Raw genomic sequence first — 16,514 nt, 5'->3', positions numbered from 1 at the left:
GACTGACATCAGCTCATAATTTAAAAACATAACAGTTTCACACGTTTTTCTGGTTACTAAATTAATAACAGAGTCAACAAACTAATAAACAAACTGATGACGTCACTGTAGGCGCTCGACGATTTGATTGGTGGAACGTTTCTGAGGTCAAAGTTTTACTTCCGTGTCACGCAGCTAACATGGCGGTGAGTTCGTATGCTTTTCGCTTTTATTCAAATATCGTTTTAACTTTGTACCCATAAACATTCTCAAGTATATCTTTGGCAAGTCATTGTTACCTGAGATGTACAGTAACTATTCTGAAATAACGCAGCGTGATATCTTACATGTGCTAACTGGGCTAGCCTGGCTAAGCTAACCTAATTCAAGTGAGTGTTTGTGTGCGGTTAGCTTGAGTAGTTGCAAACACTGTCCGTTTTTCTCTGTGTAGGATAAAGAAAAGAAGAAAAAGGAGAGCATCTTCGACTTGTCCAAATACATCGACAAGCCGATTCGTGTGAAGTTTCAAGGAGGACGAGAGGGTGGGTGGATTAATCCTGCTGAAGTTAATGCTAATGCATGTAGTCAGTCTGAAACAAAGCATGTTTGATCACTTGTTTCCCTCAAAATCACCGAATTGATCATGACTAATACAAATGATCTGTCCTCCTCTCAGCCAGTGGTGTCCTGAAAGGTTTCGATCCTCTGTTAAACCTGGTGCTGGACGGTACAATCGAGTACATGCGAGGTACGTTACGTCCACATTTACTTTTTGTATGATATTGAATAAACCTGAATGAAAAAAATGAGACAAAATGGACTATTTTGCGCTTATACGTGAGCTGACTGTGACAGAACAACATTGTCACTGTAAATGTCATTATGTACAATGTGACACCATGAAGCCATTGGGCTAATTGTACTGATCAATGATAGAAACTGTATGCAGAGATGTTAACAACCTAAGGAAACTTCCATCTGACACAGCATCACAGCAACGTCTGCAACCTGGTGTCTGTGTCCCCATGTTCTTTCCTCGTGTTACCCTTTCCCACCCTTGGAAACTATTACATGATGATGCCTCTTAAGTTGCAGGAATTCACTTGCAACCACTGTCAGCTGTTTGCGGACCATGAAGCCTACGACTGTTATCATCCACGGCTATTTATGAAGGGTTTAATTTCAGAATCATATCTATTTGTGATAAGCAGAAGAAGCATCATTAGTTTTTGGGCTTTCTCTGTAATAATTAAAGCTGCTTTAAACACTGATATGGCTTTTTAGAGGGCTGATACTGATTATTAGAAAAAAAAGAAACTGAAAACCGATATTTGGGATAGCTATTCATTCATTCAATAATTAGCAATTGAGGCTCTTTGTGTCGATGGAATGAACCTAGGTGTAATTTACTGGATGTGCATACCATTGTGTTTCATAATGAAGATGATGGCAGTGGCTCAGACAGATTGTCTCTCTTGAAACCCTGTTTTGACATGCGGGGTGTAACACGAGATGTGTTTGACTTGATTTAGGATCTTATTTAAAGGAAACTTGTGGAGTTTTCTTGTAAACAAGTTTTTCTTGTGTTTGTTTACATCCTGTGTTACTCACCAAAATGCACCGTTTCTCTCCTAGAGAACTAACAAATGTGTTGCTTGGATTTGCTTTCTCATAAAAACATGCATAGGTTTTACTGTCACGTGTACATGAGAATAGTGTGTATCATGTCCTCCATGTGTGCATGCAAGAGATTAAACTGAACGGTGACTCGCACATATGTGCTGTGCACTGTACTGCTACTGATTGTTAAAACTCCACAGGTTATCTATTTTAATAAACAAAGAGTTCTTGTTTAACACGTGTCCATCCTGGTCTGCCCAGATCCAGATGACCAGCTGAAGCTGACAGAAGACACCAGGCAGCTGGGGCTGGTGGTGTGCAGAGGAACCTCCGTAGTGCTCATCTGTCCTCAGGACGGCATGGAGGCTATACCAAACCCGTTCATACAGCAGCAGGACGGCTAACACACTCTGTCACACACTGAATTACAGTCACACACACACAATTACCATGCACACATCTGAATATTTTGTGGGTTTTTTTGTTTTAATTTTTAAAGAACATTGTGTAAAACAAATTCAATTTATGTTGTTAAAATTCATAATAAGGACACTTGAAAGCACTTCACTTTTGTTTCTGTCTGTGATGTGAAGGTTTGCAAAGATTTGAGTTGTCGAGTCCAAAAAGTTTGGGACATGTAAACAGAATAGTTTTCTTTTTATCCAGAATAAGTCAACTTTTTACTATTCTTTGTTGTTTTTGATAAGAAAATAAAATGAAAACCTATGGTGAGTGTTGTCATTTTTGTTCTCCCTTGTGTACATGTTGGATGTATGGAACGAGAATATGTGACTCGGAGAACCCTAAAAGTTGCTGTAGTTTAATGAACATGAAGCTGCTGTTTTCCCCGTGGTACTGTAGTCATAAACCGAGAAGCCTTTTCTAGTTTTACCCATTTCATTAGTCTGTTCACTGGTATTTTGTAAAGGTTATTTTGTCAGGTTGAGTGAAAGTAAAACATACAACAAGTACCTGATTTGGCTACAGCAAATTTACACCCACATTATTTTTTAATAATAATAAAAGGTAATAGATTATATAATGTATCTTTTATAACCTCTGGAGAACTGCTTCAGACTACTTAATGGGCTTCTTAACCATTTAATGAACATAGTCTTTGGATTGGCTGCAGCTCAAATTCCCTTTTTCACACAGTAACAGAAGTATTTGATTGTGATCTTTGGAAGTGTTTAAATGAATAAAGGGAGAGTGTGTGTGTCTTTTCAAGATAAGCCATTCAAGCCTGTCTGCACACTGACAAAGACACATTTGTGGTCATAACTGTTGAGTCTTTAAGTAGGGTGGGGGAATAATGTATGTAGACTGATTTACCTTTGTTAGGATTGTTCCTTGGAGGGGGGTGGGGTGGCAGGAAGGGTTCTGTGTTGGCTTTTACCTCAAAGAAAACATTTTGAATGAGGGACTGTTATTTGAGGATTTGTATTGTCACCTGTGTATCCTGAATTTTGCTCCAAAATTGTATCTACACTGTGAATAACAAACTCCAGATTTTTATCCTACTTCACTTCCTCTCGCTCTCAACCTAAGTGCAGTAGGTCACTAAAGGCACCTTGACTGATTAAAGCGACTATAATCCAGGTAAAAAGCACCCAGAATGCCTTGCCAGGAGTTGTGAGCTCCGGCACCTGCAGCCAGAAGTAAAAACGGCTGAACTCAAGAGGCTTCGCTCCTCCTCTGCTGCTCAGTCACTGTGTCAGTGGAGCGCAGACAGACAGCAAACAAGAGGCGGCACTGAGCTCAGCTGAAGATCTTTAATCTGGCATCACTTCTCTCCACCTCGCTGGGATGTTTGGTGCGTAAAGCAGCGGCTGGTGATTCTTGTTTACCTGCAGATTACGGGAGCTCCGAGGTGACAGCAGAAAAACGCCTGTCTACACCGGGGTGTAACCAAAAGGATCAGGACCGATGGGAGGAGGGTCGCCCGGGGATTTCTTGAAGCTGAGCCGACTTCCTAAAGTAAACTGAACAGGTGAGTTACCTGCGGGACGGACAGGGCACGCCCCCCGTCAGGTGGAACAAATAGCGGACCTCTCGCTCCTGTCCCGCGTCTTCCTCCATCCATCGATCTCTACCTGTGTGAGAACTGCGGGGTATCGAGAATGTCAGAGGAATGAGAGGAGAAAGAGGTGAGTGAGTTTACTTCAGAACATAAAGCCTTTATTGTCTGGTGCTCCACGTTGATGCGCCTGCAGGCACTGTGCGTAATCTCCGGCAACAGCGTACAATTAATTTTTTTATATTCCTATTACCTGTAAAACTTAAGAGAAGTGACCCAGTGTTTAGTCTGACCTTTTCCCACATCTGATTTGTGATCGCCAGGCAACATGGCCTCCGTGGTCTCTTTTACGCACAGCGGTACGGCCTGCAGCTCTGCTAAACGGAGTTACCGCCTGAAAACAAAACATACTATTCAGTATTTATCGACTGTCTGAAGACATGAACAGACTTATCTTTCCAACAAGTTTGCTTTTTCCAGCCTACGTTGACGTTAACACACCTTGTTTTCTTTCTTTTTTTTTTCTTTTTTTTTTGTTTGAGTTGTGTCTGATAGACGCCTCATGCAAAGCAGTGGAGCACAATACATATTTCGTATGGTCATGAGGTCTAGGGCTTGATAATATATCGATATTATACTGTTATCGTGCTACGAGACTAAATATCTTCTTGGATTGTTGATATCCATGTGACATATTTGTTATTGGTTCCTACTTTAACGGCTGCATCACACAACAACTGATGAAGTTACTTTCTGATCTTACCTTATACTCGTTCTGATATTTTGTAATCTCACTTACTATATTCACATGTTTTTGTGAAAGTCGTCCCCACACTATTGTCACAATATCAACAATGTCAACGTATTTGCTCAGAGATATTGTGATGTTTGATTTTGCACCCAGTTCTACAGTCATGAAGTGCTTTTAAGGAGATCTCAAATTATCATGATATGTATTCTATACAATATATTCTTATCAATATCAGGATATTCTGCTGTCCTGCCGTAATCCATTGCATTGTTAGATTAAAGAGTATCCTCTGATAGTTTAGGTCAGGCCTATTTGACTGGCAGCCAGTGGGCCCTTTAACAACTACACTGGTTAAGTGGCCCATTTATTAGGTTTTGTCTGTTGTTGTCTGTTTTCTTGCGTTTATGTATATATAATGATCATTTTTCAACTCTGAACGCACACTTACCATTAATTGCACAACAGTTGTTACTGTATTTCTACCAGGACTGGATCATTTTGTCTCTCTGGCAGTATGATACTGGCCACATTGGAATGTGAGTTGTGAGGTTGGTGCTGTGAATCCAACATGGAGGTGAAGAAGGATGGAGGGTCGTGGTCTTCTTCAGGAGCGTCTTCTGCTCCGTCCTGCTACAGGAGCACCCTTGTAGCCTTCTTCCTCTTCTTCCTCGTTATCGGGGTCTTCGCAGGCCTGGTTATTGGTGAGTCCAGAGACGTCATTTAGATGTGATACACATGTTGTAAACTCGTGAAGCATATTTGTAAGGGGAAGCCGTTGCTTGTGTGTGGTTGTGCAGCCTACCTGGTGCAGGAGCAGCATTATTTCATGGAGACCGTGGAGCTGAAGGGTCTGAAGTACGATCCTGTTCTGCAGGATGAGAACTCTGGTTTCTTCATCATGCTGTCATCAGTTTTAAAGTCCAAGGTTAGTCCAGGGTCTGACTTTGTTTCGAGCAATTTTTCCTGTACAAACTATTACATTTTATTAAATTTTTTCCCTCTCTTTCAGATTAAAAATGTCTTCATTGCCTCATCAATATCACATCACTACATTGATTGCAGTATTGTTGCCTATGGGTGAGTTAAAGCTTAAAATTACGCAGATCATTCACACCAAGCAAGAAACAACATTTTCTGTTCTCCTGTCTTCCCAGTAACATTAATGGTGACGTGATGACGACGTTCAGGCTGGTCTTCAGGGTGTCCAGGGTCCAGCAGTATTCAGACAACTTTGTTCAGGACCTGCTGCGAGCAGGGCTCAGCTCAGCTATGCACGGCGGACCACTGGAGGTGCCAGAATTTGGAGAGATCAACGCTATCGTCTTACTGGGTAGTGAACTAAACTGTCATCAGCTGACTGTCTGTGGGCCTGCAAGTGGATGTGTGTCGAGGGAGTGATAAAAAAAAACAGGCCACAGCTGTATAATGTATTGTCTCAAGGACTTTACTTCCTCACAGGATCTAATGTTTTTCTGTATCATTCCCAGGAGTCAGTGGGAAGTCATTTTATGCGATCGGCGATGAGATGATAGGTGAGTGAATATGTGTTGTATCTGCAAATAATCCTCCAGCATATGTGTACACCCACATTTTTTGGTCTGTTCCTGCTGAAGAACGAGCAATAACATCGGCACATCATCACCGGTATCGGCCGACAACAGCTCCACAAATTGACACAGTATCCTATCATCTCTACTGTCCTTCCACAATGGCTCAGACAGAAAGTACAGACACAAAAAGGGCATTTTACCTTAAAGTGAACTAAAACTTTAAAAAAAAAACATGTTGATTGACTGATTGACTAATTCAGACTGCGAAGGGCCTGTACTTTGGAGTGTATTTTTGAACGTGATAATGACTGTGGAATTTTTTTCCCCCATCTCTCACATTGGAATCACATTGGGAATTGTTCTCTCCATGCAGTAAGAAGAGTGTTGTAACACAGTATATCCTTTTAAAGCCCTGTGATATATCTTAAATAGCACAATTATCCTTTTTGCATCTTTATACCATAGGTGAAAATGAATATTTAAGTATGTATTGTGTTACCTGGAGTTTCCTCTCTTCTGTAGCTCTCATTTGGCAATTTTTTCTATCATGTGTTGTCTTCAGCCAGGTGTCCTGACAACACCTTCACGTGCGATAACGGAGAATGTGTCACCAAAGTGAACCCAGAGTGTGACTTCATACCCGACTGTGCAGACGGATCTGATGAAGCTCGTTGTGGTGAATGACTTAAACTTCATATTTACTGCCTTCCATTAAATCTTCCTCAAAAGCACACCTGGTTGCCACACACTGCAGCAGAGTGCACTGGCACTGACAGGTCATAATTGTGTAGTAACAGTCACAAAACCTCATCTCACATCATCCATCTTCCCCCCTCAGCTTGTGGCACACGTCCTGCTATGGGGACTCGGGTGGTGGGTGGTGAGGATGCTCGGGAGGGGGAGCTGCCATGGCAGGTCAGTCTGAGGTTCCATGGACGCCACACGTGTGGAGCCTCCATCATCAGTGAACGCTGGCTGGTCAGTGCAGCACACTGCTTTGAGAGGTAGGAAGCAACCTTTTTTATGTCACTGAGGAGAATCTTGCTAGTGACCAGCATGTATATTTTAAAGTTCTGTCATCTTTTTTCTTTTTATAGGGACACTGACCCCAGAGAGTGGACGGCCCTGGTCGGAGCCACGCTGGTGAGCGGTGAGGAGTCCGAGTCCAAAACGATTAACATCAAGAGGCTGGTTGTGTCTCCAGACTACAACCCCATGACTACTGACAACGATGTCACTGTGCTGGAGCTGGAGACACCGCTCACCTTCAGCTCCTACGTCCAGCCTGTCTGCCTGCCAGCCTCGTCTCATGTGTTTGCCCCCGGACACAGCTGTATGGTGTCAGGGTGGGGCGCACTACACATGTTAAATGGTAAGTCCGCCTGCAGGAGTACAGCGCAACAGATTATATTTTATATTTGGTAACCAATACTATGACTCAATAGTGTGTCAATATTTTAGGAGTTTTCAGGACATATTTTCCTCTAAGATAACGAATTCCACAAGTCTAAAAGAAAACATGACACGGAAGCCAAATCTCAAAACAATGGTTTTGCCTGTAGTGCCTTAAAGTATGTATATGTAGTGTTGGAAAATAAATTGAGAAACTAAGCAAGGTAATATTTACAATATTGATAAGGTACTGATACAAACTCAGAAATATTTAATATTTCCATAACTGAATAAAAACTTAATCCTCAGTAAATAAGGTCCCTAGAACACTGTTTGAAGCTAGAAAGGTGGCGGGGTCCGCCAGATAAGAACAAAGTTCTTATTTGGTATGAAACTGTTGTTTTTAAAGGTCAGTTTGTTTATCAAGTCATGAAAATTAAGTCATTTTTGGTTTATTTAGTCTGTTTAAGCATGAGAATCAAACAATGAAGATTTCTCTTTTACAATAAAAATGTAATCATAGTGCACCTTTAATATGGACTATTTCCTGTGTTGAAGTATGATCCTGTGTTCTTCTGTCACTCAGCTGAGGTGCCCCCCTCGCTGCAGAAGGCACTGGTGAAAATCATCGACTCCAAGGTGTGCAACAAGTCCTCTGTGTACAGAGGGGCCGTTACTCACAACATGATGTGCGCTGGATTCCTGCAGGGCAAGGTGGACTCCTGTCAGGTCAGTGCTGTTTCACTCGGTGCGCATAAAGGAGGCTACAATAGCTCAAGCTATCAACTTACATTTTCTTACAAAACATCCTTCACTCAGGGCGAAGTTTGCATCCATACTCTGATGATCTGTGTCTTCTTCTCTTCTGCCTTGAAACTATAAGTAGGGTAAAAACTATGTGTTAACTACGGTCCCTCCCTTAAAACAGAGGCCTGTAGGCTGTTGCTGTTATGTTCATCGCAGTGTAACAGTATGTGTTCTGTTAATGTTACAGGGAGAAAAAGTAAACGCAGCACAACACATAACCCGCTAAGTGGTTGAAACAAGTATTCATGATTGACATCATTCTGACATTTATCTCAAGATATATATTTCTTTATTCTTTTCTCAGCAACCCTGAAGCTGGTTGCAATTTGGTGCGTTTTCACAGGACAACTTTTACGTTCAAGTCATCTGCCTAGTTTTCACAGTTAATTGATTTATTTTGTAGACTATAAAAAAATCATGATGACAGTTTCCCAAAGCACAAGGGAATGGCTTCAGTTTGCTTCTAGCATGTATGGGTTAAAAAAAGGCAGCAAATGTTTGGCAATCTTGCATAAAATCATCTGAAATGTATTTTGCAATCAATTTTCTGTTAATCAGCTGATCCTTGCAGCTCTAAACCGATCTTACATCAGAGTACCAAAGGACTCGTGTTCTCCCTGCAGGGTGACTCTGGGGGGCCTCTGGTGTGTGAGGGGGCCCCAGGCAGGTTCTTCCTGGCTGGCGTAGTGAGTTGGGGTGTCGGCTGTGCCCAGATCAACAGGCCTGGGGTTTATTCCCGTGTCACCAAGCTCCGCAACTGGATTCTTAGCCACACAGATCCCAGCCTGGTCCATGAAAACTCCCCCCATGTTCCCACTGTGCCAGTTACTGTGACAGGAGGAGGATTTAACCATCCACCAGTGCCCAGGACCACTGCCATGGACGTGTGGTCTGCACCAGCACCACCTGGTAATAAAGGGAAATATATCCATACCATTAGGAAACAAACTGAATAAATTAGTAGTCCAGCACTCATTCCACATGATCTGTCATGTTTTCCAGCGTTGAACTGCAGTGGAAACTTCCAGTGTAGCTCCACAACCTGCATCAGCAAACTCAACCCAGAGTGTGACGGAGTCCCAGACTGCCCCAACCAGGCTGACGAAAGAAACTGTGGTGAGTTCACATGTGTGAAGGGGTGCTCTTACTGGTTTTAAAAAGGAAATTATTCTGACATGTGTTTTTGTTGCAGACTGCGGTTTACGTCCAGCGCTGGGCTCCCACCGGATCGTTGGGGGAGTAACAGCTCGAAGGGGAGAGTGGCCTTGGATTGGCAGCCTCCAGTATCAGAGACTTCACCGATGTGGCGCCACTCTCATTCACAGCAAATGGTTACTCACAGCAGCACACTGCTTCAAAAGGTACTGTGTGTGTTTGGATAGACTTACTGAAATTACATGATGCAGCACAGCGGCACATTAAAAACATCACACAATTACTCTTCCATTATAACCCCCAGTGACTCAAACCCAAGTAACTGGGCTGTGAGTCTTGGTTCTGTGCTGCGCTCTGGGGTAGGAGCAGTGGTCATCCCCATTCAGAGGGTCATCATCCACCCGGCCTTCAACGGCACCAACATGGACCATGATGTGGCTCTGTTGGAGCTGGCAGTCCCAGCTCCCATGTCCTACACCATCCAGTCTGTCTGTGTCCCCTCACCAGTGTACCGCTTCATGAAGACTGCAGAGTGCTACATCACAGGCTGGGGATCCATGAGGGAGGGAGGTGAGATCATTAATATGGCACCGAAATCAGGCACAGTTTTCTAGAAAGCACGATTGCAGAATGATATGAGCATGTTACAGCAGGCTTTACAATTGGAAATCATTATTCATAGTGAATTTGAACAAGTGCCTCAGTTGTAAAGACGCAGGTGAAAAAATCATCCCCTAAATTCAAAGCTATGCTTCAAGCTGCTGTGCAGTCAGAAAATACAACATTTTTAGAGGAGTAAATGTCTTACGATCCTAAAAAAAAACAGAATACTCAAGTAATGTATAGATACTCATTGCTGTGTTAAGTCTCCACTCCTGATGCTAGAACAATGGATGTGTATTATGATTGGTTTGTAGATCTCACGCAGAAGTGTTGTAATCAGACCCACTAATATGATATCTGGCACAGGTTCATTGACCAACCTGCTGCAGAAAGCCGCAGTGAAACTCATCGACCAGGCAGACTGCCAGCAGTCGTACGGAGACGTGCTAACTGCTAGTATGATGTGTGCCGGCTACATGGAGGGAGGCAGGGACACCTGTTTGGTAAGACGCAGGAGGACATTTCACTGTATAGACTATGCGTGACACACAGACCGTTTTAACACGGCCTGGAAATGGGCCGGGACATCTGGGTGCTCCTGTGCTGGCAGCATCTGAGCAGTAAGATTGTGGACCAAGATAAGGGAGAGCAGAGGAAGAAGGGCCGCGGCTCCGATTTTACAGTGGATGATTAACCAGGTCATAACAACGAAAATGTTGGCCTTTACTCTTCAGAGGTTTCTAGGATAAAGTAAAAGCATTTGATTAACACTAAGATATTCTAATTGTGGTGCAGAAGTGATGGAGACGCGTTGCTTGTTGAGGAAAATTGCAGCACTTAGGTGAGAGATGCTTATCTGATGAGAGAGCGAGAGAGAGAAAGTAGACTTTCTTCCCCTTCAAATACAGAGCCCCCCTTCTCACCTGCTCCCTCTCTGTAATCTTCTTATGTAAGGAAACCCACATGCATTCCTGTCTCGGTCAAAGCACCTGGCATCTCAGCAGCGATCCAAATGACATTCTCTTTGTACCTTACTCTTCTGCTTCATCACTCATCCTTTATTATTTTAGTCTACTTACCATACTGGAGACCTGAGAGCATTGTGGTGATTTTAAAGACCTATTAGGCTTTCTCATTTTATTTCCTTTCCTTCAGTATTTTCATACATGTTCTTGAGCCTGTAAAAGGTCTTGAAAGTTGAAAAAGGCCAAAGTCTGCTACAAAGGGAGCTCCTTTCTCCAACAGAAAAAACTGCTCCTGAAACACATCGTCAGTAATCACTCTTTGAAGTCCTTCACTTTGTGACATCACACTATGACACCATGTCACAATTTGCATAATTTATGCCTATATTCATGCTAGAAGGGAAGCCAACTAGAAGCTGCTAGAGCCAAAAGTGAGCTGAGCTGGTTCAGGCATGTGTGAGCTGACCAATTAGAGCAGATATGGCCTTAAAGACACAGATGTGTATTCTTGTCTGATGTGTTTTTTGGAGCATTAAAGCATGTGAACCTATTCTCGTAGTAACCCAAAATAATATTATGAACCTGGAAATGAGCATGTCTTCTTTAATCTGACAAATTATTAAAAGCCACTCTTTCTACCCTCTCTTTTCCACCATCCAGGGAGACTCGGGGGGGCCACTGACCTGCCGTCAGCCCTCCGGCCAGTGGTTTATAGCTGGAGTGACCAGCTGGGGACATGGATGTGGGCGAACTGGTTTTCCAGGGGTTTACACTCGAGTGACTTCCATCAGGAAATGGATATCTACATACCTGTCTTTCTAAAAAGGAAAAAAAAAAAAAAGGAAAAAAAAAAAAAAACTACGGACACAGGACACAGTGGATTCTCCTGCTACACCTTCTCCAGAAAAACTGTACTGTACAAGGACTCAAAGGCCACTCACACATAGTTTCCACAGTATTGACCTGCTGGTCATGGGTGCTGTTTGTAATACTGTGCAATCACCTGATCTGGGAATAACCTCTTTCATAATTTACCGAAGAAACAACAACTGTGTCTTATGGATGTCGTACTAGCACATGCATATTTATTTCAGTTATTTATTTGCCTGAAAGTTACTGTACATAGTGTTTTCATTTTGTGTGGGGTTCAGAATATATGAGGTGCATTTATGGGTACGTTTGCTCGTCTTTTTGTATCTGTTCTTAGATGCAAATGTAATAATTGTTCCTGAGAGGTGGGTTTACTGGGGAAAATGTAGTTCTGTGTGGAAAAAATGGGACATTGGGACTTGAGTTCGATAAAAAAGGCAATTCTGGGGATGTTTCATTGACAGATGTACACTAAAAACCCCGATTGGCAAGATTTACTGATTGTTTTATTTTTGTTTTTTTTTCATGAAAATCATTCCATTTGCTCACAATCACACCGCAAAGAATGTTCACAGGCTTTTCTGGCTCTTACTTTTCTACCCAAAAAAAAAAAAAAAAAAAAAAGGACTGTGGTTCCCAGACATTTGACAAACCATGCACACAAAGCTGAGAGAGGTTCAGTACCCCGTGTAGAGCAAGGCAGACCCTGCTGAAACAAGCCCACTACTGTGGAGGGCTGCAGATAGAGTGACAACTAGAAAACAGGTCAGACAAAACAGTTTTGTTCTCCAGGCGTACTTTGATATAGGACTGTTTGGAGGCTTGTGAATGTCAGGTTGACGGCTGTGAAAACACCAAGTTGCTCCTCAAGGTGATTTAAGCAGGTCTTTTAGAGTAAAAGCATGTTAAGGAGAGTCTGGGTTGTCCCTTGAGGGCACCCGGTTGTGCTACTTTCTGTCCAAGGACAAATATTTTGTCTCTCTTTGAGCACAAACACAGTGAGAAGAATGGGCAACAAAGCTGAGCACAATGCTGGCAGCTCCAAGGAGCAACTGTATTGACTGAGAGGCTGTCTACGGTTATTTGGATTATGTGTGCTAATTGTACAGGCTCCTCAACACAAGACACATTAAACCTTAGTGTGATGGCAGGAAGGTGTCGGTATTTACTGCAGCAAACACATAATATTATACTTCTGTGCATTTGTTTTCTCAACTGCTATCCAGGGTTGCTGAAACGTATCCCAGCATGCAGTGCACAAGACATGGGGTATGGCCTGGAGAGATCACTGGGGGGCTAGCACATCCATACGAACACATTCACACTTTTATGTTCACTCCCAACGGGCAATTTAAAGTTTCTCATTCTCCTAACTTTCATGAATTTTCAACACAGAGGTCCAAATTGCAGCTTTTCCTACGATGCGTGTGTACTGGTTAACCAGAATATTAATTATTTATAACATAAAAACACAGAAAATCATACGTTTGTTACTGAACTGTTCCTCAGAGCAAAATGAAAAATGTCCACAGAAGACATTGTTATGGCTAGAGTCCACAGGCTGTGCTTTCTTTGCCTGTCCGTGAGGTATTATGACAGAAGTTGATGGTGTACTGCTGCTATGGGACTTCAGTACACACTGGTGCACAGCTCTTGGCCTCCAGCGGCACACTGAGCTCCTCCTCAATGTAAGCAGCAGCCTGAAGAAGGGAAGGGTGACGACGGGGATGTTCACATGCGAGCTCTTTCCCTCTGTAATCTGGAGTTGTATGTTCGGGATACAGTGTTCCAGGCATCCATATACCGGTCCATGCACATTGCAATACATTTCTGTGAGGACAAAAGCAAGGACATTTACACACTGGAGAATTATTCTGAAATTCTGTAGCAATTCAGGCTCTCTTAAGTCAAACTAATATTACTTTTCATTATAAATAAGCCTGCCGCATTGGACCATTTCACATTTAAAAAAAGGTCAAAATGTGAAAAAACATTTTCCCATAACTTAAAGAACAAGTTCAACCACAAATGAAAATTCAGCCGTCATCTAGCCACCCTCGTGCCGCTGAAAAATTTGATTTGTTTTGTAGTTACTGAGTAGTTACTCCCTCATTACTGATGCTTACCAGCTAAAGGTGCAGCAGCATTCCCCTAAACTGTAGACGGGGACCTGCTTTAAAAACTATAAAACCACCAGGCTAGAAGAACCAGTGGATTTTAATTGAAATATGGATTATGCAGTTTCTATGTAAAAGCAACAATAATAATGGTTTCAGCTTTAATCTATATAGTATATAGTGCGAAACACATTATGGCCCAACACCTACCTGCTCAGAGTTGTCCAGCGTGCTCCCAGGTTTACCTATGCACTTCTTGAAACATTTGTCCGTCATTCTCTGAAACATGAAGACATTACTCATTTATTATCAAATATTACTGCACACAGCTGACTACAGAAGTTCACAACATAACCCGTAGATAGCATGCAGGTTAAAAGACGCCCAGCTGCCTAAACCTTGACTTTGTTACAAGGTACATGTGGTCAAAGAGTCAAGGTTGGTTGGACGTTCACGTTAAGTTGCATTATATCAACAGCGTTTCAATGACTAGCTAACGTTGCTGCTCTTTGAGTCATACTTCATCAACACGGTGACATATCGATAACAGTATTGTCATGCAACATTACGCCAGGCTTTTCATACCATCTACAATACATGTTATCATATTTATTGACCTTAATCTTCCATGAATTCAGTTTTAGGGGAGTCCTGCTAGCTTAGCAGCTGTGTCCAGTGATTTACCTGCAGTAGCTCCTGTGCATTAGCCACCGCGATCTGGACCTTGACCTGCTCCATGATGGTACCGGTGTCCACCTTACCTCCGGATCCGCCTGCTGAGAAGTCTGAACCGAACCCGTCCATTTCGCGACCTGTACTTTATCTTTATCAACCTGCTTTGACTGCACGTGTGAACAGCTACGGCTAGTTCGGCTCACGTAAGTTTTCGATGCCCTTGACAGCGTCGGAAGGCTGCTCACGTCATTTCCGTGTCACGTACTCCGACGTGGGAAATGTAGTTTTCGGGAAGTGGACAATGTGGCGTTAAAATATTAAATACACGATGCCAAAAACCTTTTCTTCATGATATTTTTAAACACAGAGATTGTCATCAACACATACACCAGCCGCCATCCTTTGCTTTTCAGACATTTCTCGTTGCAAACACTTTTGGTAAAATCACTTTGAGAACATCAACTGGAACTCGATTTGGACCTACTACAACAAATGTGTTGTCCACAATACAGTCTGTGGCTTTAAAGGTATACTCTTAATTAACCCAACAAAAACGAGAACCAGGAATTATATTTCTGAATCATGTGCATCTGTTACACTGAAACTATTCATTTTATTCTTTTCATTTTTATTTTTTAAATGTTATGTGTGATCTTAATTAACTTGAAGAAAAGAGATGTAATCTTCTTTGACTGAAGAAAATCATCTAGACAGAAGTCATGCATTTATTGTAAACATTCTAATTGTATACGTGTTATATCCATAAATGCAGAAAACCATAAGGACAAGGAGCATTTACATGCCTTGAAATCTTATTTTTGATGTAAATGTCAATATTTCCCCTCCTGTTTATTTTTTCTTCTTTTTCAGTTTTTTTCCCTTTATTTATTTAATATAAGATTTGGCTTCAGTACTGTTCTTATTGTTATGATGTAACTGATTAATAAAGTTCATTGAACAATGCTCCTACACATGTTTGCCACATGGTGGAGATATACTCCACTGAATCAATTAAGGGTTAGGGTTAGGGTTTCTCTGTTTCTCTGTTTTGTCTTTTTTCAAGTATGCTGCCAACACATAGGCCAACTTACAACTATTGAAACAATGTAGTTCCTTTATGTGTTATTGAATAGATTAATGCTCACATTTGTAGAGTTCAAGGTTTTTAGATTCAATACTACATGTAGATATAATGTCACACCTTGATTTAGAAGACAGATTAAACAATGTCTGCTTTGATTGGATATACAAAAATGCCAAGCGAAGATACCTCTGTTTGGTTTTGGTTTTATGTTTAGTGTTTGTTTTATGTTTTGCTGCTTTGTTCTTTAGAGGGGTTAAGTATCAAAACATTTCTGGCAAGCAGTAAATGTGCTCAAACATTAAAACTTCCTCCATTAACATCCTAAGCAGTAAGACACAGCCTGAACTTACACCTAACTATGTCTTTACTAATGTTCAGTAGGTTGTTTTGTTTTGTTTGTTTGTTTCTTTAATTTGATTGGCACTTGCATGTACACACGATGTATACATGCGATCATTAAACATAAACTAGTTAATAATAAAAAAAATACTCAAAGAAAGTACTTCAAAATTATTAGATTAAATACGGTACTTGAGTTAATTTCTTTATTTACATTAAATAGAGGCAGGAGCGGGGGTACATGTATTTCCAGAACTTCATAAAAAAGCTTTTATCTAATGCTGATCCTCCTCAGAGGGCTGTATTGGAAAATAAATGTAATACAAAATAAATAACACACCCACGATGAGTGTTTTTAATCCTCATATCCACTTCATCTGTTGCTGTTTTAGTGACCTGCCTGTGCAGATGGACAAAATAAGTAACAATTTCAGATAAAACTAAACTGGGTAACTATGTGGAAAGCAGGAGGCGACGACATAAATAGAAAGTCCTAAGAACCTCTGCATTGTTCGGTGTTGAGGCGTAGGCATGAGGATGACCCCCTCGCAGGACCCCTCTCCTTATGTTTCAGACAGGATGACCTCACT

The 16,514-nt window shown here is 41.7% G+C and overlaps 3 protein-coding genes across 5 annotated transcripts; 2 read left to right on the top strand and 1 right to left on the bottom strand.

Moving 5' to 3' along the window:
• Positions 1 to 122: 122 nt before the first annotated feature.
• lsm7 (LSM7 homolog, U6 small nuclear RNA and mRNA degradation associated) lies at positions 123 to 2,331 on the top strand. Its single transcript, XM_030432371.1, has 4 exons — positions 123 to 185; positions 431 to 521; positions 656 to 727; positions 1,861 to 2,331. Exons 1-4 carry the CDS (start codon positions 180 to 182, stop codon positions 2,001 to 2,003), a joined length of 312 nt encoding a protein of 103 aa, XP_030288231.1. The 5' UTR covers positions 123 to 179; the 3' UTR covers positions 2,004 to 2,331.
• Positions 2,332 to 3,267: 936 nt separating this feature from the next.
• tmprss9 (transmembrane serine protease 9) lies at positions 3,268 to 12,311 on the top strand. Of its 3 annotated transcripts, none has more exons than XM_030434375.1 (16): positions 3,268 to 3,746; positions 4,854 to 5,068; positions 5,165 to 5,292; positions 5,377 to 5,444; positions 5,522 to 5,697; positions 5,855 to 5,899; positions 6,480 to 6,593; positions 6,756 to 6,921; positions 7,015 to 7,289; positions 7,896 to 8,038; positions 8,740 to 9,025; positions 9,119 to 9,232; positions 9,309 to 9,477; positions 9,576 to 9,841; positions 10,241 to 10,377; positions 11,500 to 12,311. In XM_030434375.1, exons 2-16 carry the CDS (start codon positions 4,936 to 4,938, stop codon positions 11,659 to 11,661), a joined length of 2,382 nt encoding a protein of 793 aa, XP_030290235.1. In that variant the 5' UTR covers positions 3,268 to 3,746; positions 4,854 to 4,935; the 3' UTR covers positions 11,662 to 12,311. The 3 variants fall into 3 exon arrangements, with proteins under 3 accessions (XP_030290235.1, XP_030290234.1, XP_030290236.1); XM_030434374.1 differs by having other exon boundaries at positions 4,833 to 5,068; XM_030434376.1 differs by lacking the exon at positions 11,500 to 12,311 and having other exon boundaries at positions 4,833 to 5,068; positions 10,241 to 10,499.
• A 21-nt stretch (positions 12,312 to 12,332) lies between these two features.
• Positions 12,333 to 14,757, bottom strand: timm13 (translocase of inner mitochondrial membrane 13 homolog (yeast)). Its single transcript, XM_030434377.1, has 3 exons — positions 14,511 to 14,757; positions 14,037 to 14,105; positions 12,333 to 13,539 (listed from the first exon to the last, which is right to left on the bottom strand). Exons 1-3 carry the CDS (start codon positions 14,628 to 14,630, stop codon positions 13,441 to 13,443), a joined length of 288 nt encoding a protein of 95 aa, XP_030290237.1. The 5' UTR covers positions 14,631 to 14,757; the 3' UTR covers positions 12,333 to 13,440.
• Between the last annotated feature and the right edge of the window lie 1,757 nt (positions 14,758 to 16,514).

This window comes from Sparus aurata, chromosome 11, assembly GCF_900880675.1.
Source record: "Sparus aurata chromosome 11, fSpaAur1.1, whole genome shotgun sequence".
Lineage (NCBI taxonomy): Eukaryota > Metazoa > Chordata > Actinopteri > Spariformes > Sparidae > Sparus > Sparus aurata.
Note: the sequence above shows the minus strand (reverse complement) of the source record. Positions and strands in the feature narration are given on the sequence as shown.

Coding starts and splice junctions, on each gene's coding strand:
- timm13 (XM_030434377.1), bottom strand. CDS start 14,630: ATGGACGGGTTCGGTTCAGACTTCTCAGCAGGCGGATCCGGAGGTAAG. Junction 14,106..14,510: donor ATGCACAGGAGCTACTGCAG/GTAAATCACTGG, acceptor TTCATGTTTCAG/AGAATGACGGACAAATGTTT. Junction 13,540..14,036: donor CGCTGGACAACTCTGAGCAG/GTAGGTGTTGGG, acceptor TTGTCCTCACAG/AAATGTATTGCAATGTGCAT.
- lsm7 (XM_030432371.1), top strand. Junction 522..655: donor GTTTCAAGGAGGACGAGAGG/GTGGGTGGATTA, acceptor TCCTCCTCTCAG/CCAGTGGTGTCCTGAAAGGT. Junction 728..1,860: donor TACAATCGAGTACATGCGAG/GTACGTTACGTC, acceptor TGGTCTGCCCAG/ATCCAGATGACCAGCTGAAG.
- tmprss9 (XM_030434375.1), top strand. CDS start 4,936: ATGGAGGTGAAGAAGGATGGAGGGTCGTGGTCTTCTTCAGGAGCGTCT. Junction 5,069..5,164: donor CTTCGCAGGCCTGGTTATTG/GTGAGTCCAGAG, acceptor GTGGTTGTGCAG/CCTACCTGGTGCAGGAGCAG. Junction 9,842..10,240: donor GGGATCCATGAGGGAGGGAG/GTGAGATCATTA, acceptor TATCTGGCACAG/GTTCATTGACCAACCTGCTG.